Here is a 26,226-nt window from a genome sequence, read left to right as displayed (position 1 = left end):
ATATCACCGCTGAGTGCTTTTTTGCAATCTTGTGTCATCTTTTCTAGTTGGTTTAGTAAATGTACTTGAGCTTGTATAGTGCTTTTCAAGTCTTCTGACTGCTCAAAGTGTTTTTACACCGCAGGTCAAACCTAACCATTCACAAAGTGATGGCAGAGGTTGCTATGTCAAGTAACCATCAGAAGTAATTAATCCCATGCATGCACATTCACACACCACAGACGAAGCAGCGGGAGCAACTTGGGGTCAAGTTAAGTGTCTTGCCAAGGACCCATCGGACATGTGGCTGCAGGAGCTGGGGATTGAACCCCCGACCTTCTGTTTGAGATATTGACTCTACCAACTGAGCCACAACCACCGTTTCGAGTTGATGTATAATTTTATTCGATTTCATCATATTGCATTGTCTTTACCTGCTGTAGGTGATTTTAGATGCATTTTAACTTAATTGTCCTTCTCATTTTCTTTTTGTAAAAAATGCAGTTACACCTTTGTGATCCCCTACTTTACAGTCCTTTTTGTTATTGTTACTAAAAGATAATTGGTTTTTTTAAATGGTTGCATTCAATATGTTTCTCAAATGATTCCTTGAGTAATAAACGGCAGATTGTTAGACGGACAGTTTTGAAGTTGTATAACAGGCCTGCAGCTGCTTGTTGTCAGCTGTCAGCACCCTGCTGGGTTACATTATCTGTGCCTGACAAGTGTTGGCTCGTTTTTCAGCGGGAAACAAAAGGACTGAAGGGCATCTGTGTGATTGTGTGAGTGAGTGTGTGTGTGTGTGTGTGTGTGTGTGTGTGTGTGTGTGTGTGTGTGTGTGTGTGTGTGTGTGTGTGTGTGAGAGAGAGAGAGAGAGAGAGAGAAAGAGAGAGATCCTTCCTGTTAAAACTAATGCCTCGCCTGCTTCGGGTTAAAACCATTAGTCAACCATCACTTTGATATGAAAAACAAAGTCTGGTCGGGCTTAGTGGGTCCACGTTTCATATTTCAAGCTGCAAGCAGCAACACAAGACAGTGGAGATGACTCATACGACATTTTGATTTGCAGACTGTTTAATAGAATGCAAGCTATTTAGATAGAACGTCTTCATTTGAAAAAACAAACAAACAAGGTATTGGTTGAATTAGATTAAATACTTTAAGTCACCAGACAGGAAAAGATTTAAAAAAAAAGTCATTTAAGTTATTTATTAAATAGCAGTTTGGGTCAATTTCAGTCAAGAGGAGGTGCAGGCGTCGTACCGTACAGTGGTGTCGGTCTTGCTGTATCCTTCATACTGAGCAGCTTTCTGCAGAGCGCTCATGTCGAGCTCGGGACTCCCGCACACCAACATCTCCACCTCCTCTGGCCGCAGCAACTGCAACAACAAGGGAAATATTTTTCCGATTTTATTAAGATTTCCAGACAGTACAGCAACACGTCAGGTGTACTGACAATAGGGTAGCATAGCATAATAATATGATTTAGCTTAAAATGACAACAAACGACATGAAATAGCTGAATGTACTGTAGGAGAAGGAGAAGAATATGGAACACAATGCAAAGTTATATGATAATATTTGCTGAAAAAATTATGGATTAATATTCATTTTTATTAAAAAAAAACAACACACTACCAACAATGATATGTAGCTATAGATACACTAGCAATGACCTTGTATTGTATACATCAGTAATGGCCTGTAAATCCCTCATTCTTTTTACTGGTTGACCTATATAGAGAGGTCATTACAAAATGTTAATACATCCATTAGCTATGACTGAAAACCTGCTGGTCATGGTTTTATTTTTCTGGCAACATTACTGTTTGAATACACCCTCTGAGCTACAGTGACGAGGAAGCATTCATATGAAAACAGTCTGATGCACGCAACAAGAGCCTTTCCCAATAATTCGGCTAAAACACAAGCCGCAGTCAGATGCAACAATCACATCCATATACTTGAATGGTGCAAGGCCGTCCAGCAAGAGCCACACCAACAATAACCAGTAAATCAGAGGGCGTAACAGGAAATTCTGCCTCATCAGAGCAGCTGATAACAGAAAATGTGTCAAACTGTGAGAAAGTTCCTGTTTCCAACCAGGAAAAAGTGACACAAAAAAAACAGAACAATAACCACACAATATAGTCCTGAACCGGAGGAATGTAACTCTGCTGGTCTCTTGTGTTTATCACAAATACTAGTAGAGTAATGTACAAAAGGAGAAGTGTTTAAAATTAATTATAAGAGCAAAACATGATCCCGAAAACAATTGCAATAAATTGCAAATTTCACAATCTTGTTTTGAGAAAATAACACAACTTTCAGGTGATTTTGATGGTACTGTCTGACGCTTTTATAATCTCAGAGCTAAAAACTCCAACCAGTCACACAACCCAGACAATCATCCCTAATGATGAAAAACACTCCATCACTAAACCACACACACACCCACACCCAGGCCTGTCTGATCACATCCTGACACGTCACACATTGTAGAAGTGACTGAAGGATCGAGCGCAAAACAGAAGAGAAAGACTGAAACAACTAGAATAAAAACAGAAGTGATGTAAGACGTTTTTGCACATGTAATGTTTGGGTCAGATTGGAGCATCCACACTGGAGTTAGATACCACTTCCTGTTTGATGGCGACACATTACACTTTGCCAATACAGTAGGTGACAGTTCTGAAACAGGGGTGAGGCAGAGTAAAACAAACAAAAACATGAACATTTAAATATTTAGCTTTCATCAGCACAGCTGAGGGTTGTCCTCTTTCAATCAGTCGTTATATTCCAATGTCATCCTGTTCCCCTCTGTGACCCAGATTCAGGCTCTGAGATGATAAAGTCAAACTGTCCGTCTGACCGTCTCATCTGCTGCAATCACACACAGTTATTTCAGTGTTCACATTGGAGCTGTGACTCCCAACAAAACACTTCAGTAAAAAACGTACACACGGTTCACCGAGGTTCACTTTAAACTTGACTGACCTGACACTGAACTTCAAACAGGAGAGGTAAGACATCAAAGGTCAAATTCACCGTACTGTTTTTATGTTCTGTTGGAAAACTACTCTGTCAGAGGAACCTTTAAGAAATGTCACGAAGAATCTAGTCTAGGATTATGCTGTTATAATTTAATTCTGTAAAAGTTTCACTTATATTGGCGTCAGTAAAAACCCTAATTTCTTTAAGGCCCGCCTCCTCATATGCACACCCTCCTCTGATTGGCTAGCTCTGTTTGCAGTCTTAGGGGATATTTATTGAGTGAGTTCCGGGGTGGGCGTATCCTTGAAAGAGCTGCCCTACAACTTTTCTCCATGCTTTTCTCTAATTGCATGTTTTGGATTTTTTCCACTGTGTGTATGTGGTTCCCCAGTGGGCCTTTGACCCTTTTTGGGCCCCCCAAAGTTCAACAAACAACAACTCTAAGATCAGATATCAGTCAGAAGCTTCTTTTTTTTATCAGTGAAAGCTAACATTTGATGTAGGAGGAGGGTAAACATGATTGACTGCTTGAGCCCCATTTTTCTGGCAGATGTCTTTGCCCATGATGACGAAGAAGAAGGAAAGGTCTTCTGTTTTCAAATATAACTTTCTGCTGAAACACAACAGTCATATATCTTTACACTGCTGTTAAACATGAAGGGATAGTTTCTTCTTTATTAGAATGTTTGAAATATTATCCCTGGAAATGTCTACCCACCATTTATCTGGAAACAAGCCACTGCTGTTTGAACGATATTATATCACATCACAATGGAACTCTACTGAGTTCATTTAGTCGTGTGTTGGGTGTCGTTTTTATCTTATAAACAGTATGATATTCAGTTAGATAAGTCATATCTGCTCATATTTGCATAGCTTTGGCAATTGGATGCAATTATCATCCTTTAACCTGTATTATCATTGATAAACAAACTCTTAATTTCTACTGGCAGTCACTAAAGAGGGTTGATATTAATGTCAGAGCTGGTTAACCATAAATGATTGGGGCAGGTCGAAAGAGTAAATATATGAATATTTCAAGTTACACCTCATTTGAAATCTTTTTTTTTCTTTGATAACTTGAACCAAACAGAGATTTGACTTCTGATTAAGTATTACAAAATATTATGACCAAGTTATGTAAGGAGATTGAAATGTACACTCCAGAAATACAGTTTTCAATGGACAATGTTTTTAAATAATCTTGGAATAACACTTATAGTTAATAGCTGTAAATTATTCTGTACAAACTTTTACTGGTAGGCCTTTACCTGTCATAAGGTTTGTACGTAATATTTGCCAGGCTGATGTGTTGGGTGTGCTCTATTCATCTTATGAACCTGGGATATCAAACATTCCAACCACAAAAATAACAACATTGTGCTTTCCTACAAGTGCAAAGTACATTCAAAGCCAGTTTTGTCCAGTTATGACAAAGTTCTATCCAGGTCAGCATCATAAACAACACAGCTGAGAGGATGACCCTGAAAGTACTTTTTAAATGTCTGGGCAATGGCCAACTTTATTTCAGTAACATAAGTTAGTTCAGCTTAGTGGCATTTTAGGTAAACGACAAGGAGAGAGAAATACCCAGAAATAGCAAAGAGTTGGAAACAAAATGAATGGCATCATTTTTCAAACCTTTTGGACAATGTATTTGAAAAGTTATTTCAATGTTTTTCAAACATTTACACACTGGAGATACCAACTAAAGTAAAATGTGCATGTTAAATTTTCTGCAACCAACAAGCAAGTCTTTACACACACAAACACATGCGCACACACACACTGTGGACTCACCATGAGAGCATCAGAGGCACACACACTATGGAAGCCGTGGTAGAAGGCAGCAAACTGTTTATAAATGGATTTATTCAGCAGGAAGTCGACGTAGAGCTGGACATACTCTGTGTAGGGAGAAGGAACAAAACAGTGATTATTCTATATTCCATGACAAACTTTTACCATTGTACCCTCCAGTGTTGGCTGTTCCATTGAACACTCAGAAAGTGGCAGAGAACTCAACCTGAGAGCAGCCAAATGGAAAATTAGGTTTATTAACTAAATAAAAAGTGACTTGGTCCACTTAAAAAAGGTACAAAGAAGGTTTTGAGCTGAGCCATGTTTGTGTTGGTACTTTCTTTACTATGCAGCGCTACAGCGATTCAGTCATATGGCCTTGTCGAGCGTATGTGGTCATGATGTTAAGAGCATTTTGACTTATGAACTAAGAGGTCAGCATCTTCTACATACCAAAAAAGTAGTAGTAAGTCGTTTTTTGTTGGTGTTTCTAGGCTACTGTGTTTAGCTTGTATTTGCTTCTTCTTGTAATTCAAACAATGGTGAGTGAACCAAGGTCAAACATGTAGCCGTTGGGGTTACTAGATGTTGAACAACAATTACTTTTACTAAAATCATGTGCAGAAAAAAACACATGCTTAAGCACTATGGGGCATGTGGAAAATGTAGCTCCAATTTAGCATTAGGTACATTGTTATCCTTAATTTCAGTGCAAGCAAGTGGACTGACATTATCTTGTTGCAGTGCATGTTGTTATGTTTATGGGGAGGGGGCACCAAAGTTTACATCGCAGGGCCCACGACTTCACTGTATACACAGCACAGAAATATAGATCAGGCTAAACTAGCAACTAGCTTATTTCTCTGTCTCTTTTTTTTTTCTCTTTCCATCCAACAGCTAAAATTGGAGAGAAGAGACAAAGTAGATATTGATCAAAAAAAGAAGATTGGAAACAATGAATAGGACAAATCTGCATTTAGTTTAGGCCATATAAAGTAATAAGCAATAGAAGGATAATCAATACAACAACAGATAAGATTTGCATTCAATTATACACCAGCTAAGTTTAATGTTTAGAAATAATAGAATAGGAAAGGTCTCGCTAAGACAAACGATAGCCAGAAATGTAAGCCTTTAAAGGTCACATATTATGCAAAATATACTTTTTCAAATACTAGTAGGTGTCTTTGGCCTGTCTACAAACCCCCAATTATGAGAAAAGTCTATCCTCTCAGTCTTTTGTTTTCTTCAGTTTTTAGAAAATGTGTGCTCAAACAGGCCTTTTGGAGATTTTCCCTTCATGACATCACAAAGGGCAGTCACCCCTCCTCCATGTGGGTGACACTCCCACAGCTAGGTGTTTGTTCTGCCATCTGAGTCTGTGTCCTCACTGTAAACAATTGGGCATGTTGCAGACACAGCTTGCTTGCATTTAAAGCTACAGACACAGAAACAGTCTGTACTGAGCAGGGCTGAAATAAAGGGGTTTATAGTCATGATAAAATACAGGATCAGAGTGGATTTATAACAAGAAACTTCATAGACATGTTTTGGGGACCTATGAGACTCACTGAAGTTGACAAATAACACGAGTTGTTGAGGATAGTAGTTATCACCTTCACATTGTTTTGCTCTGGGTATACCTCTCAGGCTGCATACACGCTGCACTATGTTATCTGCAAAGGTAAGTCAGACCTGTACAAAATAAGCAAAAGCAATACCTGCACCATCTACAGTTTTACATTTTTCCCTGAAGTTTCAAATGCAGGTACATATTAAATTTCTGTCACAGAGTGCCGTAGGATTTGTACAGCTATCCTCTATAGGGCAGCATGCAGACAGATCTTGACAGTGATCTTAGGTGCAGGTTCTGTTTCCACTAACTTAATAGCTTTTGAGTTTTTTTTCCAAAGAAAATGAACCACTTAAGTTATTTCTAATGAAGTGTGTTTGTTCTTTAAACATTTATTAGATCAAAGGGGCAGCTAGCCTTGGATTCGTGCAATAACCGTCATGGAAATAAGAAGTGCTTTATGGGTGTTAAGTGTTATCTGCTTTTTATTACATTTCGGAGCTTCTTATCCTAGACTTAAAGCATTTTTGCTCTACTTCAGTCTGATCCAGCAGGGTGTAGGTTTGCAGAGGCGTAAAGGTAGTCTGTGCGTCTGTGAGCATGTTTCTTGACAAACTGTGAACGACTCAGAGGTCATTCACTGCTGAAATATGAAGCTGGCTCTGAGCATGGACTCACCCTTCCTGTTCTGCTTGGTGACAGGGATTTTATCTCCCCCAGGCTTCAGGTTGTAGGATTTAGCAATGCCCATTTCCTCCTGAAACACCTGCAACACAAACACACACAAGATACAACATGGCAACAAGTTATGATGTTTTCTTGGACCAAAGAAATTACACAAAGTTAATGGTAAATGGCTGCATCTAAAAGTCCCTTTTATTCCAAACGCCTTTCACATTGCCTGGTGACAAACACAGAGTTCTTTCCACTGACACTCCCATTGTCCTAAGCTCCTTGGAGCGCTATACCATCTCGGCAATAAATTGAGTCCCATCACATGAGTGCTATGTGCTACATTAAAGTACGCACAGGATAATCATGGCTGTACATTGCACATTCTCTCTGTATGTCACACTATAAACTTTGCACACACCCTTGGTAACATAAAGCACAGTCCAGCACAAACTCTGAAGCTTTTTTTCAATTTATTAACAGATATATGGTCCATGTTTTGTGTAATATTATTTCATATATTTTTTTAAATGTTTCTAGACAATAAGCAGGAAGGTTTAGAGTCACTTTCTATTTTGCATTTAATTCAATATAATTTTATTGTCATGCACAAATAGCGTATTTTACACTGTCTGGAAAAAAAGGTATAATTGCTGTCCAGCAACAGACATCGATTTCCCTGATAACCACAGGTTGAGGACAAAACGTTCTAAAGAAGTTCTACGATTTTAAAATTCATTAACAGTAGCAGACGCTTTTGTCCAAAGCAACCTACATCAATGAGTAAGTAAAGCACACGCAGGGATCTATGGAGGAGGACAAAACTTTGGTAAGTGCTAAAAATCAGCTTCAAGTCTGTTCCTGTGCTCAGCCAAGAAAGACTTACATCTTATAATAACCCTTAAAATGTTCTTTATTTTCCAATTTAGAATTGAATATGAATAAGTAAATAAAATGTAAAATAAAGTGTTTGTGCTATAACTGTATTTGCATACATTAGTGGTATCACTCTTATATTAAATAAAGACATTTTCATTTCTCCCAGTTTCTCATCTATAATTAAAATGGAAACATTTCTTATGTGGTACATAAACACACTTTGGGTTTATGGTTAGATATAAGTTTAGCATAGGGGGCGGGGCTATAGGGATTGAATTATAGTGAGGGCAAACTTATGTGTGCAGTAAATAGAGGGGTATAAATACAGTCAAAAGGACACTCATCCATACAGAAAGACAAACATACAGGGAGAAAATGGGGAGTCATCATGATGAAGGAGTGACATAAAAACTACAGAGGGGGAGAGAAAGATTTAGTGTGGTGCCGGTCAGTGGGTTCAGCCGTGCCACAGTGGTGCGACTGTGGCCGGCCTATAGCTCACAGTGAGCTCACACTGTGGGTTAAAATAACACCTTCACTCCGGCTTTTACATAACACATATGTTACTGCTGTGTATATAACCCCAGTTGCACCATAAAGCATTCCATTATATCTGGTAAGTACACTCAGCCTGCTCTGACAGGCCTGCTTCATCAAACATGCTGATGTCATATCATGTAAAACTCAGTGTGTGGAACTTTGTGACGTATGCTGAGGACCCAAATCACTGAGTTTGAAGCAGCCTGTATGACTTGTAAAGAAAAGCACCTCTTTTTGTAGTGTTTATAGACGTTTTTAACTTAAATATTGCTAATGCCTCAGTGGAAAGTAACTTGACGCATAATACGACCTACTGTTGATCATAATCATGTAGTTACAGGAAGAAAATGTCATGTTTTTTTGCAGGTAAAAGTGAGTATGTCAGCATTCCTGCTCGTGTCTGATAATTTTTACAGATAAACATCGAGGAAGTTAAACAGTCTGCTGTGCCTCATAGCAGGAAGCGTGCTGATCCTATCATACAGCTTGACTTAAGTTTACAGAGAGCTAACTCTAACTCTGCTTAGTAAACGTCGCCAATAGAAGACAGGGTTATTTTCAAATATCAAGCATCCATAATCTGTTTACCAAACTAATCTTTATCTGCAGTTGAAACTTGTCAAAATAAAACATACTTTGTTAACCCTTTGAACACTGTGAATGGAAATGGTCTACCAGAGCGTGTGCTGGTATTCTAGCTGATTTTAATGTTGTTTCTCTAAGCGTTTTAAAATGCTCCATAACCAGACTCTAATCCACAAACAGTTAAACTATAATAGTCAGTAAACCATGATATTTAACAGCAGTATTACGATTTTTTCATAATCAAGAAATTGTAAAGAACTTTGTGAAATAAACACATGAAACACACAAGCATTATGGGAGAAGCAACATGATCAAAATACATCTTATTTTTTTAATAGTCACATATTATTATTCTCCTTTCAACCAGTATAAATAAGTCTAAGAACTCCCCAAAACATGTCTGTGAATTTTCTAAAACCCCCCTCTATTTCAGCCCTGCTCAGAACAGGCTTTACTGTAGTCTGTAACTTTAAATGCAAATGAGCTGTGTCTGACCACGCCCCCTCTCTAGAAGGGCTTGGGTTGCTTTAAGCTTTCTCCAACATGTCCAATTGTTTACAGTGAGAAGGCAGACTTAGAGGGCAGAACAAACAAGTAGCTGTGGGAGTGTCACCCACTTGGGGGAGGAGTTACTGCCCTTTGTGATGTCATGAAGGGAAAATCTCCAAACGGCCTGTTTGAGCACACATTTTCTAAAAAGTGAAGCAGACACAAGACGGAGAGGATGGACTATTCTTATAATTGGGGGGTTTGTAGACAGGCAAGTGACACTAATAAGTTTTAGAAAAACATGGTAAAGTGTATTTGCATAATATGTGACCTTTAAAAATTTGACATTATTTTTACGAGATAGAAATACTGAATCTACATAAGTATATTTCTGCTTTTGTAATTTATCTAATCTGCATATTTACACTTGCTTGGTAACCATAAAATCTCCACAACTTAAAGTTAAGGTAAGTCATATTCCAGCTATAATGATTTTGATGTTAGACAAGTTTAAACTGAATTATACAAAGAATGATCCTTCAAACCCAACCATGTATGATCTTCTTGTAAATGGGTTAACAATCTTGGCCCAATGAAAAAATAACTTTTAGCCAGGATATCAAAAGATCCATCGATCTGAACATTCTAACCACATTTTCCCCACTAAACTATTATTGATCCATTAAACAGAAGAAGTCCACGTAAAATGTTACCTGCTGCTGAAACACAAGCAGCTGTACAGAACTTTGATCAAATAAAAGAGACCGACACTGGCACGACTGAGATGAAATTTGTAAACCGTCTGATCATAGAGTAAGTCAGCAAGAATGTTCATCTGGAAGGATGTTGATTTAATCATTTCAGTCATTTCATGAGAATACGCCGAACACTTGGAACCAATCAATTCATCCTGACCACAACCCTGCAGTATAACAGTTCATGACAGAGTACTTGACATTTGATAAATCAGCTGCGTGACATCAGTGAGAATGATCCAGATCCCCAGATCCCCTCTGGTCTTTATTAAAATCTCACAGCAGTGACAGCACTCACATCTGTCTGACAGCACAGCAAGACCTGCCGAGTCACTTTATTCCAGTCATCTATGGGTGTGTGTGTGTGAGTGTGTGAGTGTGTGTGGGAGTGTCTGTGTGTCCTGACTATTAACAGGGGAGTTTTATCTGCACTCAAACCTTTCTTGCATCATTTACCACCGTATTGATACATTTTGAATAAAATGAAATACAACATATTGTATTTTGCACCTCAGTCATTTATTTCTCCTTAGCTTCTTTTATGCACCATTAAGCACCCATAACGGGTAACAATCCGCATTGCAAATAAACGCTTCCTTTTGAAATTATTTCAATCCAAACAAAGCGTGCATCATGAACCAATCGTTAAGCTTTAAGTGCTTCTTCGTACCTGGAAGGTGAGGTAGAAGTCTTCCTCCACGTTTCCCTCGTAGCTCAGCAGCTCTCCTAAACCATGAGCCAGCTCCTGCAGACACACAAGAGTTTAGGACAGGGAGCAACAACCCACAGCTCTGTGACTCTCAGCTTACTGGTTCAGACACTTTCCCCATCTCATGAGAGATTTAAGTTGCTCAGAACTTTTTGAATTTCCTGTTTTGTACTACCTTTATTTTAAGCATGCAATTTTCCTTTTTTTGTCTTTCAACAATGCATGAACATTAATCATCCATAACTTTATTTTAAGAATGAAACAGCTCCTTGTTTGCATGCTCTTTAAACAGAACATCAAATAAGAGGTATACTGTACAGGTGAGAATCTGTCTGAAACTCTGCAGCCGTGCTAGTCCTGGCTTCAATAGAAATTCCTAGTTATGTAACTCTATTTTGAATCATTTAATATCATAATTTGGCACAGGAGTCTCAGGAGTTCCTGAATCGGACACAAGATGCAGGCCTCATATCTGATATCCGGCTGTTATGTAACCACACGGCCCGTTTTAGCATCCCTGTGTGTACGTGTTTGTGTGAGTGTGCCCAGAAATGTCGGCCTTTGCAGTGAGGAGGTGAAACGGCTCATGGATCAGGTACCTGTGAGAGCCTGTGTGGAGACAGTTCGGGATCTTTCTCTCAACGCTGGGGCACAAGACAGAGGAATAGAAACATCTGTCATGCAATGTTTGTCTGCTGCAGAGTGAGGACAATAAGTGAGCAAACGTTCCCTGATTTGTGGTCTTAAACCATCAGAACCGGCAGCAGAGTGTGGAGTTTAAGGCCTTTTGCTAAAAGGCACCTCCGTCGTATCTATGACAATTGGTGTTATAAGATTAGAAACAACATATTACTATATTATACACCATGTTAGTTTTTGTTCCCTAGAGTCTTCTCTCTTTTTTCAAACCTCACATTTCCTTACTACAACAAAAAAAGAACACTAAAGGAGGGATTGAGCACATGTAAACAACTAACTGTCCACACACTGTGAGACCCACAGAGTACATGTTGTGAGTACATTATGTACGACTGTGATGTATACATTGGCAGCCGGTAGAATGGAAAATGTATATACGCGTATGTGTGAGTCTGCACTTCTAAATGGGGGGGGTGTGTCTGAGAGAAAAGTGCGCCAGAGTGGATGAATAACCTCCACATCTGGGAACACTTAACAACTGAAACACAACTTTTAGACTCTCAATACATCAGCAAGTGTTACATGTGAGTTTCACCAAAAACAAACACTCTGAAGAGAACAATTGAGACAACTTTCTTAACAGACTGAAGTGTTAAACTCGTGATTTTGAGCCCATTTGTTTTTATTTAAAGGCTTAAGTGAAGAAGAAGAAAAAAACGGATATAAGATTGTTGAAGTCGAGGAAGATTTCTACAGATAACAAAAAGTGAAGTATCCTTTGAGTTGACTCCAACAATGTAAAACATTTAAAAACTATATACATGCATAGTTTGGTAAAGGATGAAAAAAGACTAATTGCATGTGAGAGTTTTGAAGCAAAACCTAATGTAGTATTTTGAGGTAGACTTTCCTTCTATGTGATAGCAACAGTCTGTTAAATTTAGACTCTAAGACAATGGTGGGAGTTATTTGAGACGGCTAAGTGGAAAAAATGGAGATCAAAAGTTAAACTGTGGCACCCTCTAGTGACAGATCTGGGAAATGCAAGTCTGAGTTACAAGACGTGAACATCAAAGGCTACTTAAACACATATTCAGTGAATTTAACAGGCTGAAGACCTGAATCCAGCATGCTGTATATGTGCAGGGATAAATGTTGTTAAACTGAGGGATGAGTTTTCTTTTGGCGTTTAGGTGTCAGGTGCATTTATGTAATACGGATCATCAGACAATATATTAAATTACATAAAAAAACTGATTTAGATTTAAATCAGTGTTCATTATTATATGTTACACACGATTGATACCGAAGCTGTTTTTCGCTTATATCTCATCAAACTGTCAAATGTATTTTCCTACACAAAGTTTGAATTCAAACAAGTGGTATTAAAAACTGAGATATATACATACCGGCATGATCTGCTGCAGGTCGTCCAGGGTGGCAGTTGCCATGCCAACAAGGGCATTTTGGTCACATGGTGCAGTGGGTGGAGTGAGGAGCTTCCTGTAAGGTTGGTTACACACAAAACAGGTCAACTATATTACAAGTATAATTTGTCCACATTAGATTTGAGCAGCACCTAATAGAGCACAAAGGACACATTTCAACAATATAAACTTCTCCTGCTGCAGATGCCTTTTTTACCTTTGAATTTATTTGTGTGCTAAACATATGACCCATCTCTCACAGCAAACAGTTATCTAAGCAGATGTTAAGTATATGTTCTCTGTCATTTTATTCTGAATCCCTTAGAACTAATACTGCAACAGTATACCAGATGGAAACAGACATACCTGTAACAGTAGAGGGGGAAATGGATGTCCAGAGCGATGCTGTTGTAAACTGCTAAGCCCATCAGCTGATAGCACAGCAGGTTAAGGAGGAAGTTACTATTGACAGAGCAAAATACACCCGAACACAAACCACACAACATATGTGTATCTAACAACAGCAGGTCCACAAATTAGCTGTAACATTGTGAGAATCTACATATATACATGACATACAGTATACATAGCAAAATAATAATAACTATTACATTATGGCAGCCCTTTTTAAATCATTAACACATATCCCACAACACAACACAAATTCACTCTTCACACAGTCAGCACACCAGGCTTTTTAATGGGACAACATTTGGATTAACTGTCATTGATTTGATTTCAAATGTATTCAATTACTTCATCTTAAAAAAAAAAATGAAATGGTTTCTTCTTAAACTCAACCATCACCAAATCTCTGTGTATTTTTGAACTTTTTTTTGCATACTATTTAAAAGTTAGTCCCCTTTACTTTAAAGGACCAATATGGAACAAGATATCTAACTGCTATGTTGAAGTGCTGGCTTCTCTTACAACAAAGCAGCAGCCAGTATGTCCTCCTTCTAAGTTTTGATTCCGATGCGGACTGCTCTGTTTTTGTTCTGACCAGAGAAGGTAGGCAAACCGAAACACCAACAGGTGTTGAAGCGATGGAAGTGGGCCAGCGAAATGGTTCAGATATAACTGATTCTACCCAAAAAGACTAACTTTTTTCTAAAAAGCTTCATGTCCATAAATCTGGATTAGTTACGTTTAGTTAAAAAATGGAGAGAGGTTAGAGCGCAGAAACATTTCTAGACTCTAAGACAATGGTGCGTATGGACGAGTATTCTTTCTTTATTCAAATCATATCCCGAAAATTATTTAAACAGTCATTGTGTTGCCTAACTGTGTGTGTGTGTGTGTTTGCCTGGTGTGATGGTGAGTTCATGTTCTGAAAGTCCCATCCACCTGCTTTTTTTTCTATCCAAGGTGCAGTTTTAGAACACACTCACATACGTACACACAATGCTCACAGCTGCCACATGTGGTGACCATATGTGGTGTAATTTTGTGTTTGTGTGTGTGTGTGTGTGTGTGTGTGTCTCAGGGGGGTAGAGTATGAGAGTGTCTATGGTCTGAGCACTACTTGTTACAGGTAGGTGACACACACACACCCTCACACACACATAATCAATTATTTTACACACAAACACACACATACTCAGACACAGCATGAAATTAAACATGCACTGTACAATTACCACCATCATTAAGGTCACTAAAAAGCCCCCCCCCCTCACACACAAACACACACACACTCTCCTAATCACCCATATATCAAAGAGTGTAACAGAAAAGCATATATCTTCTCTTTATGGGACAAGCATGAACAAGGCTCTCTCTCTCTCTCTTTGACTCTCCATCCACCTCTCTCTCTGGTCATGCCTTTTCTGTTTCACATTACCTCTCTCTCTCTGGGTTGTACCCATTTATTTCTATTTCCCAGACTGGTTGTTTAACATTGTGTTGCTTCATTGGTGCAACAACACAGACAACCAAAAAGAACACTGATACTCTGTGCTATATAATGCTGACCCATAACAAGGCCTGTTATTGCCACTGGATTTTCAGCGTCTACAGTTGTCTGTCTCGCAGTTTGTTGTTCCGTCGGTTAGTTACTGTAATAATCAGTGGCTTGCCATTTCATTTTATGGAACCATTTACAGGTCATAGTTCTGCACGTCAGCATGCTAATATTTGAAACAGGTGCCTAGTAATACAATTTTGACTTGATGGAGTATTGTATAGAGTCAGGGGATTAACAATGTGAGTTTGATTTATCTTCTAAGAGGGTTGACATGGTAAACCTATCTGGTAAACATTAACGTCCATGATGTCCTTATGACAGTATTAGCATGATCATGTTAGCATTTATACCAAAGGAACTAGCCCAGAACGTTTATGGGGAGACTTGTTTAAAAAAAAAAAAAGGAAAACAAAAGCAGGGCCTTGTAATGTCAAATGAAACTGAGTGAGTATTAGAGGCAGGACACATAGTTGTTCTCTCCTGGCTGCGAAACAAATTTCCCCTCGGGGACAATAAAGTAAAGTTTAAAAAAAAAAAAAAAAAAAGGTGAAAAAAAGCTATTTAACTAAATTAGTAGAACAAAGCTGCAGGTTAGTGCTGACATTTCCCTTTTTTACCCACAATGCAAATTTGGTAATAGAAATATTTAATACCGAGGCACTCTTCTTCATTAGGTCAGGTGTTTATTGTGTTAGCATTTTCCCCAGTGAATTTTCTATTTAATCAAGATACAATACAGCACAAAGAGGAGGAAATATAGGACGGGTCACTCCAGCCACGCTTCATTTGATCCCTTACATTTGTCTTTCTCTCTTCAATAACCCCCTACTGTATCTCTCCCTCTCGTCTAGTCAGTGTTTGTTCTTCCAGTTTATTCTCTATTTCTGCATCTTCAACCCCCTGCTGTAACACTTCTGCTTTTCATTTAACTTTCTCTCTCGGTTACACATTTTCTTACTCTTCACTGCTCACTGTCCATCTCCATAGTTACGCAATGCTACCATGACGACTAACAGGAACGAGGGAGATTGATAAATTAGCTCTTACAGCACATATGTGGAACACACATGGAACAGCAGGAACAAACAGACACACACACACTCATTAACACACAGGCTCATTCTCCCCCTTCCTGTTTTTTGTTCGACCTTTCTCTTTTCTGTCTCGCTCTCTCCATCAATTTTTTTTTCTCCTCACTAACTGTTCCTGCACTTAACCAAATGCACACACATCCACACACGCACAATAACCTGGCGAGGAACAGGCAGCTATTAAGTTATATAACCTTTTGACAGTTCCCAGCTGGCTACTTACTGAGGATAAAGTGCTGGCCTGTTCTCTATTCACAACCATACACACAACACACACACACACACACACACACACACACACACACACACACACACACACACACACACACACACACACACACACACACACACACACACACACACACACACACACACACACACACACACACACACACACACACACACACACACACACACACACACACACACACACACACACGCACACACATACTGTATATACACAAAATGACATGCACATATTCCTGGAAGTACATTTAACAAATAGCAGGACCCACAGCAGAGCCATACTCTGCAGAATTTGAACTGCAAAAGTGAACGTCCTGTATGAATCGTTCACTTTCGTTATGCTCCATAACAAAACAAATCAATCACACATACATCTTTTTAGTATCAGTAGCCAGTGGCCTGGGGACAACAGAAAGTTGAGTCGGGATAGGGATCCCAGGAGTTTGTTGTTTTGACAGAACCATAAACAAGATTATAGATGTGTTCAGAATGGAGGTAAACAAAGTGTTTGAGGAGGTGACAATGCATCAAATGAAAATGAGGTAAAGATGTAAGTTGAAATGTTACAGAGCAAAAATGTAACATTATAGCAACTTTAAAATGATTGTACATACTGTGTAGTTGGTGTAGTCCTGCTCAAACAAGCCCCAAGAGAAGGACAATTCTGCAGCTGTTTAAGGTGTTTACTGTGGTCTTTAGTCAAAGCTGCTGGATATAAACCCTGCTTCCAAACGTAATACATGCATAATATATATATTTTAAATAGCAGTTTATAAAGGAACATAATTTCACCTGGTCATAGTCATATTTTGAAACCAAAACTTTGTTGATGCACTTGTTTCTGGTGGGTGACAAGTGCTGATACAATGCGCATAATAAATAAATAAATGATATTATCATAAAATGCAATGATGCCGGATCACAGCTTATATTCCTGTTCTGAAATCATAAACATGCTAACGCAGGTGTCAGGTGTACATGTCTGAAAATGTGAGCAAATAAATAGAAAAAGAGTACTTGGAACAAAGCTTAGTTGACCAGTAAATACACACAATTCACTAAAAGAAATCAAATCTGAGGAAGCTACAGGCAAAACGCTCACAGTGTGCCATGGACTTCTGATTTATTTTTCATGGTATGCTCCTGTAACCGTGCGCACCTGAGAATGTGTTTAGGCTGAAAAAAAAAAAACTCAAGCCAGTAGGCTAAATAAATTTGAGCTATCTTGACACATTGTCAGTGCGGACTATGAAGTCAGTGTTTTAAGTATTGTGAAGCATTATATACAGAAAAAGAAGACCTTACCCTTCACATTCAAATGACAAAGCACTCTTCAGAGCCTCCTGAGTCCATTTTAAAAAACATGTCATTGCCAGAGTCTTTTACAATACTCACTTGAGCTTTTACTGTTTTGGTCCTGTTTGTTATGCAAGAGTGTGGCTGTGAAATCTCTGAGGCTGTCTTGTTTTGGATAAATGTCTCTTTTATTTTATATTCTGGGCTGAAAAGAGACAAACTTAGTTTGAGATGTATTTGTTCAGTGTGCAGAGTTGCAGCCTAAGAACACACATTATAGTATCTCTTTCCCCTCTGTGGTTTAAAGTAGAGGAGTGTTGTAGTTTGTGAGGAGTGAGGAAAGGGAGAAGAACAGACAGCCTGTGTGTGTGTGTGTGTGTGTGTGTGTGTGTGTGCATGTGTGTGTGTGTGTGCGTGTGTGTGTGTTTGTGTGTTTATGCTTGTCTGCAGTTTATTCACATACTTAAGTCAGAAGAACCCCAAAACACAGAAGAGCTTTGTCTACAGGACAAGAAACTACTACCAGCTGCAACCAAAAGCAGAAACTAGTAAAGATCTATTAAAAAGATGAAAGGGCATAAAAGGCACCAATGGGTTCCTGTTTGAGCTGAACCTCTCTATAGGATGAGTCAAAAAAGGAACAAACAACAATGGGTTAACCTTTACTCACCATTGTACTTTATATTCTAAAGTCAACTGGATTACTTTAAGTACACGCCGTCTCGGACATTGGTATATCTTCATTTACAAAGCCATGCAGGGAATGATTCCAAACTACCTTTCCTCTCTTTTACCTCAGTGTAAAGTGAGGTGAGGAAAACTTTTAGGTTTTCTGCACCTTTTGCTTGGAAAAACCTGAAGTCTGATTTTAAACTGCAGAACTTAGTTATTTTGAGTGTTTTTAAATCCTTAGTGAGAAGTCTTGAATCCAAACTTTCTGTTTGCAACTCTTTTAGCTGATGATTTTCTTAATTTGTAATGTGTACTGTATGAGTTTGAGTGTTTTTGTTGTTCCGACTGTGTGTTGCTGCTAATATTGACCAGATCTCCCCTGAAAAAAAGATCTCTGATCTAAGTGGGACTAACCTGGATACATAAAGGTTAAATAAACTTCAATAAATACAAACAATCTTTGTTAAAGTTTGAGTAATTGTGGCATCCAAAGTCTCCATAAATAATATATCACTTATGTTGTTTTGGTATAATTAAAGGATACAGTGCCAACCAACTGGAACTCTGAATAGTTGTCACACTTCCAACTGCTGAACCAATGGCAGCGCGAGTCCTTCATGTAGGTGAACATACCTGAAAAAAAAAAACCACATACAATTACAATTCAGAATAAGATTGAAAACATCTCTGGTGATGAACAAATCAATAATGTTTGGATGAATAAGTAATACTGTAAAAATAGTAAAAACTGCTCAAGTGGTTTGGTTTCTGAATGTGCAGCTCATTGCTCCTGAAAATCTTTCAGGATGTTGCAGTATTGCTCTTGTCCGTCACAAGAGGAATAACTTCTTATCAAGAAGACAAATAATTGAAAAAAGAACTAAACATCTATGAAATTATATTCTGAATGACCAATAAAGTGTTTACTAACGGTTTCAATGCTGAATGACAGCCTGTTTCTGTTTCATTTTCAGTGACACCATGTCTTCACAGTCAAGTCTGGTCTGCATGGTCTGCTTGAGTTGATGTTTTTCTTTCTGCATCTCTTGTTAACACCTTGTCAACTTTCATTATATGTAAATGTGTGCTGTCTTGGGTGAGTGTCAGAGCTTAATGAATGAGCAGGTAAAATGGATAACAAGCAGGTAGTTTTAGGAAAAAGAACCCATGAGTGCTGCATGAGCTTTTCCAGCTCTGACAGAGAGAAACAGCAGCCGCCTGTTCTGAACCAAGACACACATCTGGACCGCTCACATCTCCAAACTCTAGAAACTGACACCGCTTTATGCATAAGGAGCCTGTGTGTGTGTGTGTGTGTGTGTGTGTGTGTGTGTGTGTGTGTGTGTGTGTGTGTGTGTGTGTGTGTGTGTGTGTGTGTGTGTGTGTGTGTGTGTGTGTGTGTGTGTGTGTGTACACCTGCCTATGTTGTGTGTGTGAGTGAGACAGAGTCGGGGCTTTCCCTGTGCTGCTAATGAGGGGAACACAGCTTTCATTGAGTGTGTTGCTTTGGGCAGACGTCCCCTGGCACCAAAAACACAGACGACCGCGGAAAGATGGAAAGATGATGGAAAGAACAACTTGACCAGAGAAGAAAAGAGGGAGAGAGAGAGAGAGAGAGAGAGAGAGAGAGAGAGAAAGAAACATGGATTGAAAGTTGAAGACAGGAAGAAGAAGATGCACAGACAGAAGCTTACTTGCTTTCCATTCAACATTTTTTGATGTAGTCCAGCGCACTCAACAAGAAAGACTGGACCTAAGAGGAAATCTTAGAAAACATTCTATATTGTAAAACATTGTTGATGTTTCTTTCTTGTCAAAATGAAACGGTTGTGATTGAGGCACATAAAGAATTAACTTTAGCTTGAAAGTAATTCCTAATAAATTAAATTTGGATTCTTATAGAAGTTCGGGTAATCTAGGCATCTCTAAAAAAAAATACAGACAGCTTAATTTGTTTTAGTAACTGACAACAACAAAAAAGGATGCATTTATGTGCCAGTTATAAAAAACTTCCAGAGGCTTCAGATCATACAAGGGGGAAAAAGGAAATCAGGAGAGGATTGGTGGATGGATTGGACAACTAAACATGAGATTGAAACAACGCTATTTGTTCCCTGTTTTTAGATCAAAAGTCCCCTTTTATGTTTTTCAGTCATGACCATTATCCCTGTTTAAATGATCATATGTTTACTGTCATATTAATAATCTTCAAAATCTTAAAAGAGGCGTCCACCAAGGCTCTGTCCTTGGTCCCCTTTGTCTTTACCATCTACATGCAGCCCCTTGGTCAGAACATCTGCCACTTTGATCTTAGCTTCCATTGCTATGCAAATGACACCCAGCTGTACTAAAACATCTACCCATCAGTCACTTTCCAACTTCCTACACAGCATAAAAACAGGGATGTCACCTAACCTTGTCAAACTGAAGAGCAACAATACAAAGCTCATGGTTGGATCCTCAGAAGTCCTAAACCTGGGTGTCATTCTCGACTCCACCCTATCATTCCAGAAATCTACGAATCTCTGCATGGCCAGTCCCTCAAGTATCTTTCTGACCTCCTCCAACCCTACACTCCATCCCGCAACCTCCAGTTCTCTGACACTGCTTTACTCTCCATTCCTTAATCCAACATGCAGACTTTCGGTAGCAGAGCCTTCAGTGTGGCAGCACAAACTCTCTAAAACTCTCTCCCATGATATATACAGTATATCCACAATGCTAAATCCTTGGATGCGTTCCAAGAAATTGGTAAATTGTGTTGTCTTTTTTTTGTGTTCTGATGTAAAGTTCCCCTTGGAAGGCACTATAGAAATTCAAGCTATCATTATTGTTAAGGTGACAACCCCAACCATAACAAAGTTGTTATTTTAACACAAACTATGATTATGCCACAACCTTACCAAGTACCTCAAATGAACAAAGTCTTATCCAGAGCATTGTTAGGTCATAACGCAAGAGAAAAATAAAATAGAACTACCATAGCTACTATCTCTTCTCCGGCAGCACGATTCCTCTTCTCATGTTTCATGCAATTTCAATAATCTTAAAAAACTTGCAGGTCTTTGGAGCTTTGAGGAGGGGATATTGGTATGATACTGGGGGTGATATAAATCAAAAAATTCATAATTAATAATCTGTGGCAACTGCTTGAACCCAGAGTGAGATTGTCTGTTTTGCGACGAGGCAAAATACTTTGATGCTTTTGCAAAAAAACAATCGATACAATATTTTCCTGTTGTCATGGTAAGAATGGCGAAGAACACAAAAGCTCTTTTGTTAAGGATGAGAAGAAGAAGAGGGAAAGAGAAACAGGCGAGGGCACTAAAACAAAGCGACAGAGACAATGCAATGTAGAGACAATGCGAGCCAGGCAGTGAGTAGAAGCAGAAGAGTAAACTGTAAAGAGAAACAGGCTCCTGGAAAAAGACAATCATAATAAGATCTGCTCCAGTCTGAAAGGAAACCTTGTTGTTGAGATTCCAAAACCAACACTGACCACTTTTCTCAGCCATCTGACACTTATTCTGCTGCAGTTTCTGCTGCCTGAAAACTCACAGAGCTCGTCCACTGAGACCCCCATCTAATAAAACTCAACTTTCCATGTTTTATCCAATAAAAATCTGAAATTTTCCTTCTGCTTTATTTCAATAAAGTGGTGCTTTCCTTTCCATTGACTTTGCTTCAACTGGATTTGGTGTCCTAAATCTGTTCACACTTGATTTGTGTAGTGAAATATGTGCCTCACCATAGTCTGTGTGGAAGATCTGTCGGACCAGCAGCAGGAACCACTCCTTTGTCAGACCACCCATGTCCAGCCCGGCCTCCCCGACAAACGTCACTCTGAGCTTCTTCTTCAGGTCGCACCTCTTCCTCATCAACTACAGACGGTGGAGGAGACGGACTTCAGATTTAATTTTATTTCTATTGTTGCTATTTATCTACTACTAACTCTCACAGCTGTTCACCTAAAATATAAGCACGTAAATATCATAATTCTGGTATCTTGAACTTCTGCAAACAAACAATCTTATATATCTTATATAATAAAAAAGATGCAAACTGTGTGAATCTTCAAAACTTTTAGACTTTTTGGATGAATTCCCCTTTTTGAAGACACTAACATTTAACATCAGTTAGGCTTCTGAATTGAGGGTTTGAATCAGATTTACAGTCAGGTTAAGGTTAGACTACGGGTTTGAGGTTCACATATGAATGTAGAAGATTAAAGGCCCATTTTATCCACATAAATGGTTCTTTAATTAAAAATAAAAAATAAAATGTTTCCAGACCAATTGCTTTTTTTTGTTTGTTAGCACAACCTCATAATGGCTTACATTTTCAGTTAAGACTGAAGACATTTGCCTGCATTTGTGAGGTAATGGAAACAAGTAACTAACAGACAAATATGCAGCAACACTCCAAGTAAACTATAAATTATAATTATTGTTTTAGAATCCAATTGTGGTTAACCTGTTTGATGTGGGGCCTCAAACATATTTCAACGAAATATTCTGCAGTATTCTGCAGTATCTCAGAGCTACTGATGTGTGGTCTCAGATGATGAATGCTATCACAAAGATCCCGATGGAAAAAGGAGCGTTATGTGTCAAACAGGCTCATGTGTTGCCAAAAGATGTTTCATAACAAAAAAAAGAAAAATGTTGGTTGTGCAGTAAAAAACAAGTCAACATGCAAACATGTGTTAACTTTTTCAGCATTTTCCCTGTAAACAAGACTTCTTTATCTAAGTCTGCTTTCATGAGCACGCTGGCTTGAAAACATGTTAAACAGATGTGATACTAAAAAGTGTGTCAATATTTCCGTGTACTTGCCTCATCCAGTGAGTCGCTGAGGAGCTGTGCTCGTCGTACTTTAATGTTGAGGAACAAAAGGTTCATGTCCACTCTCTGCCTGCGAGAAACCTTACTGACCAGGCATTGCTGTAAAACACACAAATTAAGAGTCTGTAGACACTTTCTGAAACATTTTTTTCTGCTGTTTTAATTTAATTTGTCTGTAACTGTACTTGAAGCTTGTCTTAGCTTTATTGAGTAAAATTATGTCCTCAATTCCTCATAAGGTAATTTAGATAAAATGCTATTTCTGTTTGGTTTGGAAATGGGCGTTATCTTTAAGTATAAGGATCTATCAGGTACTAAATGCTTTGAAATTGTTCCAGCAGTTTGCCTTAGACGGCAGCATAAAGTCTGCACTGTAACAGCTTTAATTGAATCCCTTGACATCAATGCACCAAATCAAATTACATCATCCAAAAGTGCATGTTTTGGCTGCTGACAAGCTATTAATATTATTTGAAGGGGGCACAGATAGCCAAACCATTAGGTCGCGCTCCATGTCTTTACAGACGGGTGACCTTGGTTGAGGTCTGGCCTGTGGCTCCTTTCCAGCATGTCATTTTCCACTCACTCTTCCTGGTTTTCTACTCTATCCACTGTCCTATCCTATAAAGGCAAAAGCCCAAAAGTAAAATATAAAAATGTGTAATATACTACATATATATATATATATCTTAGGGCTGGGCACGTTAACGCGTTATTTTCGCGTTAACTCATTAATTAATTATCGCCGACAATTATTTTATCTCGCTTTAACGCAGTTTTTATTATTTATTTTTTTAAAAGTCTGTTGCTCACTGGCTTTTATTTAGTAAAATTCCATCGTGAGCGAGCCTCGTATGTTGCTTACTGCTGCGCATGTCTGCTGCGGCGCTCACAGGAAAGAGGAAACAGTGTTGCCAACTTGGCGACTTTCTCGCTAAATCTGGCGACTTTCCAAACCCCCTTGGCGACTTTTTTTTGTCAACAGCTACTAGCGACAAATCTAGCAACTTTTTCTGGTGTTATTGGAGACTTTTTTGGTTTTAGAAACTGACGTGAAAGCACGTATTGCTCTGCAGTTACTGTCCTCAACGAGCAGCGGGTGCTGCCGTGAGCCCCTCCCCCTTCCAAAAGCACTCACAGGCTGTCAGTCAGAGAGCAGAGAGGAGACCCACACCACTCTGCGTCCAGACTGCAACGAATGCAATAAGCTTTAGTTTTGTATTTATTTGCTTTGATTACATTGTTTAAGTTGAGAAGTACATTTACAATAAAAGTGCGCTATACACTACTTTTGGATTCATTATTGGATTTTGTGTATAACAATGCAATTAATCATGATTAATCACAGGAACTCATGCGATTAACGCGATTAAAACTTTTAATCGTTGCCCAGCCCTAATACATATATATATATATATATACATATATATACATATATATAATTTAAAGTATCTTGAATCATAACAAACAGGATTCATAATGATATTACTCAAAAAATGTAAGGTTTAAAAAAAAATCTTTACCAGAAATGTAGCCAAAATGGGAGGGGCTAAGATATGTTAGGGGAATTAACTTTTATCATTAATGTTATGTTAACAAGTAGGCTAAAATGTCATTTTTAACTTATGCGAGTTTGCTTGCACATAGGCCTTACCCTGGCTTGACTGATCATCTGTTGCTCCGAGTCTTTCTGGATGATGGCTTTCTTCACCACAGTCGAAAGGATGAAGGGAAACTGACAGAAGGAAAATCTGAGGAAGGACAAGAAGACTTTTGATCAGTTGTGCCAGCAACATTTCAACATACTGTACATATTTCTTTACAGCCAGAAAAAAAAAACTCTTCATCCACTTGAGTTCCAGAATGTTTTCCAAATCATAGGCGTCATCCAAATGAGCAGGCTCTGAAATGTACTCTACAAGCCTGAAATGAGTCGAATCCCCCAGCACAGCAGCCAGGGACTTGAAGAGCAGATTGTTTGAACTGTAGATCCATTTCCTATATCAGACCGTTAACGAGGCATGACGCAGCGTGAAACAGACTTCATGGCTTCTGAAAGTGTTTCCACGGTTTGGGATAAACTGCAGCTGTGGGAAGTTTTTCTTGTCCCCACTGAGGAGGGGATACTCAACCTGATTCCCAGGAATCTTCAGGGGGAGCTAAGGTCCAGCTAACTGAGCTAATGTATTGTCACATCTGTTAGCATTTCTGGTCCTTATTGTTAGCAGACGAGACCAGAGGCACTTTCTCTATGAGAATGTAAAACCTGCTGTTCTATCCCTTATTACACATCAACGATGAGTGGATACAAACCAACGCGTGCGCTCTATTTACATCAGAGATAATTAGTCGATTAACCATTTCATTGAGCTGCATTGAACAAACTGAATATGTTTAGACCGTTGCCTGCCAAAAAAAGCAACCTGAAGATCTTACACCAAGCTTCTTGCACTTTTGTAAGGTATATTTTTTAAATATAATTAATTAATTCTTTCACAATGAAAACCTATCCTATAATTTATGGCAATTAGAGATAATTCTCCTCATTTTCTGAAACTTCTTTAAGTAATTAGATATGTGTTATTTCTGTAAATACTACAGTACCCATGAGCCTGGGTTGATGTTGTTATGGAGAAAACTCCCACAGAACTGTGAAATCAAAAATCTAGGATATTGTAGAACAACATAGCAAACCTAATTTCTCATAATGCATTGTGTTTGCGTGAATGCCTGGTTTGTTAAGCTTGTTTATGTTTTAAAAAATGCAATTGTTACTTATCGTGTTGATGATCTCAGTATTTAGACGGTGTTGTTTGTGCACATGAATTTAATCATTCATCATTGTGTTGTCTTTCTTAAACTGAAGCCTAAACTGAGGGGACCATTGCATTTGACTCTGGAAATGAAATGTAGTACCCACATTTTTATTAAAGTAATATAAGCAATCCAGGCCTTTTTTGTGTTTAATATCTTGAAATAAAACGTTTATCCAGACCTGTCAGGTGAATGTGGCTACGTGTAATTAGATTTTTGACCAGATATTAGATAATTCACTTACTTAGAATTAAGT

The 26,226-nt window shown here is 38.5% G+C and overlaps 1 protein-coding gene across 1 annotated transcript in view; it reads right to left on the bottom strand.

Annotated features, from left to right (window-relative positions):
* Positions 1–26,226, bottom strand: part of hectd2 (HECT domain containing 2) — a 52,158-nt gene that overhangs the window by 3,421 nt on the left and 22,511 nt on the right. Inside the window, exons 11-20 of the mRNA XM_061040375.1 lie at positions 24,811–24,907; positions 23,148–23,255; positions 22,061–22,193; positions 18,857–18,945; positions 13,408–13,472; positions 13,024–13,117; positions 10,937–11,011; positions 7,025–7,112; positions 4,774–4,880; positions 1,243–1,358 (exon numbers count right to left, since the gene is read on the bottom strand). Of these exons, the coding sequence (XP_060896358.1) occupies positions 1,243–1,358; positions 4,774–4,880; positions 7,025–7,112; positions 10,937–11,011; positions 13,024–13,117; positions 13,408–13,472; positions 18,857–18,945; positions 22,061–22,193; positions 23,148–23,255; positions 24,811–24,907 (972 nt within the window). The remainder of the gene's footprint in view (positions 1–1,242; positions 1,359–4,773; positions 4,881–7,024; positions 7,113–10,936; positions 11,012–13,023; positions 13,118–13,407; positions 13,473–18,856; positions 18,946–22,060; positions 22,194–23,147; positions 23,256–24,810; positions 24,908–26,226) is intronic.

This window comes from Labrus mixtus, chromosome 6 (assembly GCF_963584025.1).
Source record: "Labrus mixtus chromosome 6, fLabMix1.1, whole genome shotgun sequence".
Lineage (NCBI taxonomy): Eukaryota > Metazoa > Chordata > Actinopteri > Labriformes > Labridae > Labrus > Labrus mixtus.
This window is presented reverse-complemented; position numbering and strand designations above follow the sequence as displayed.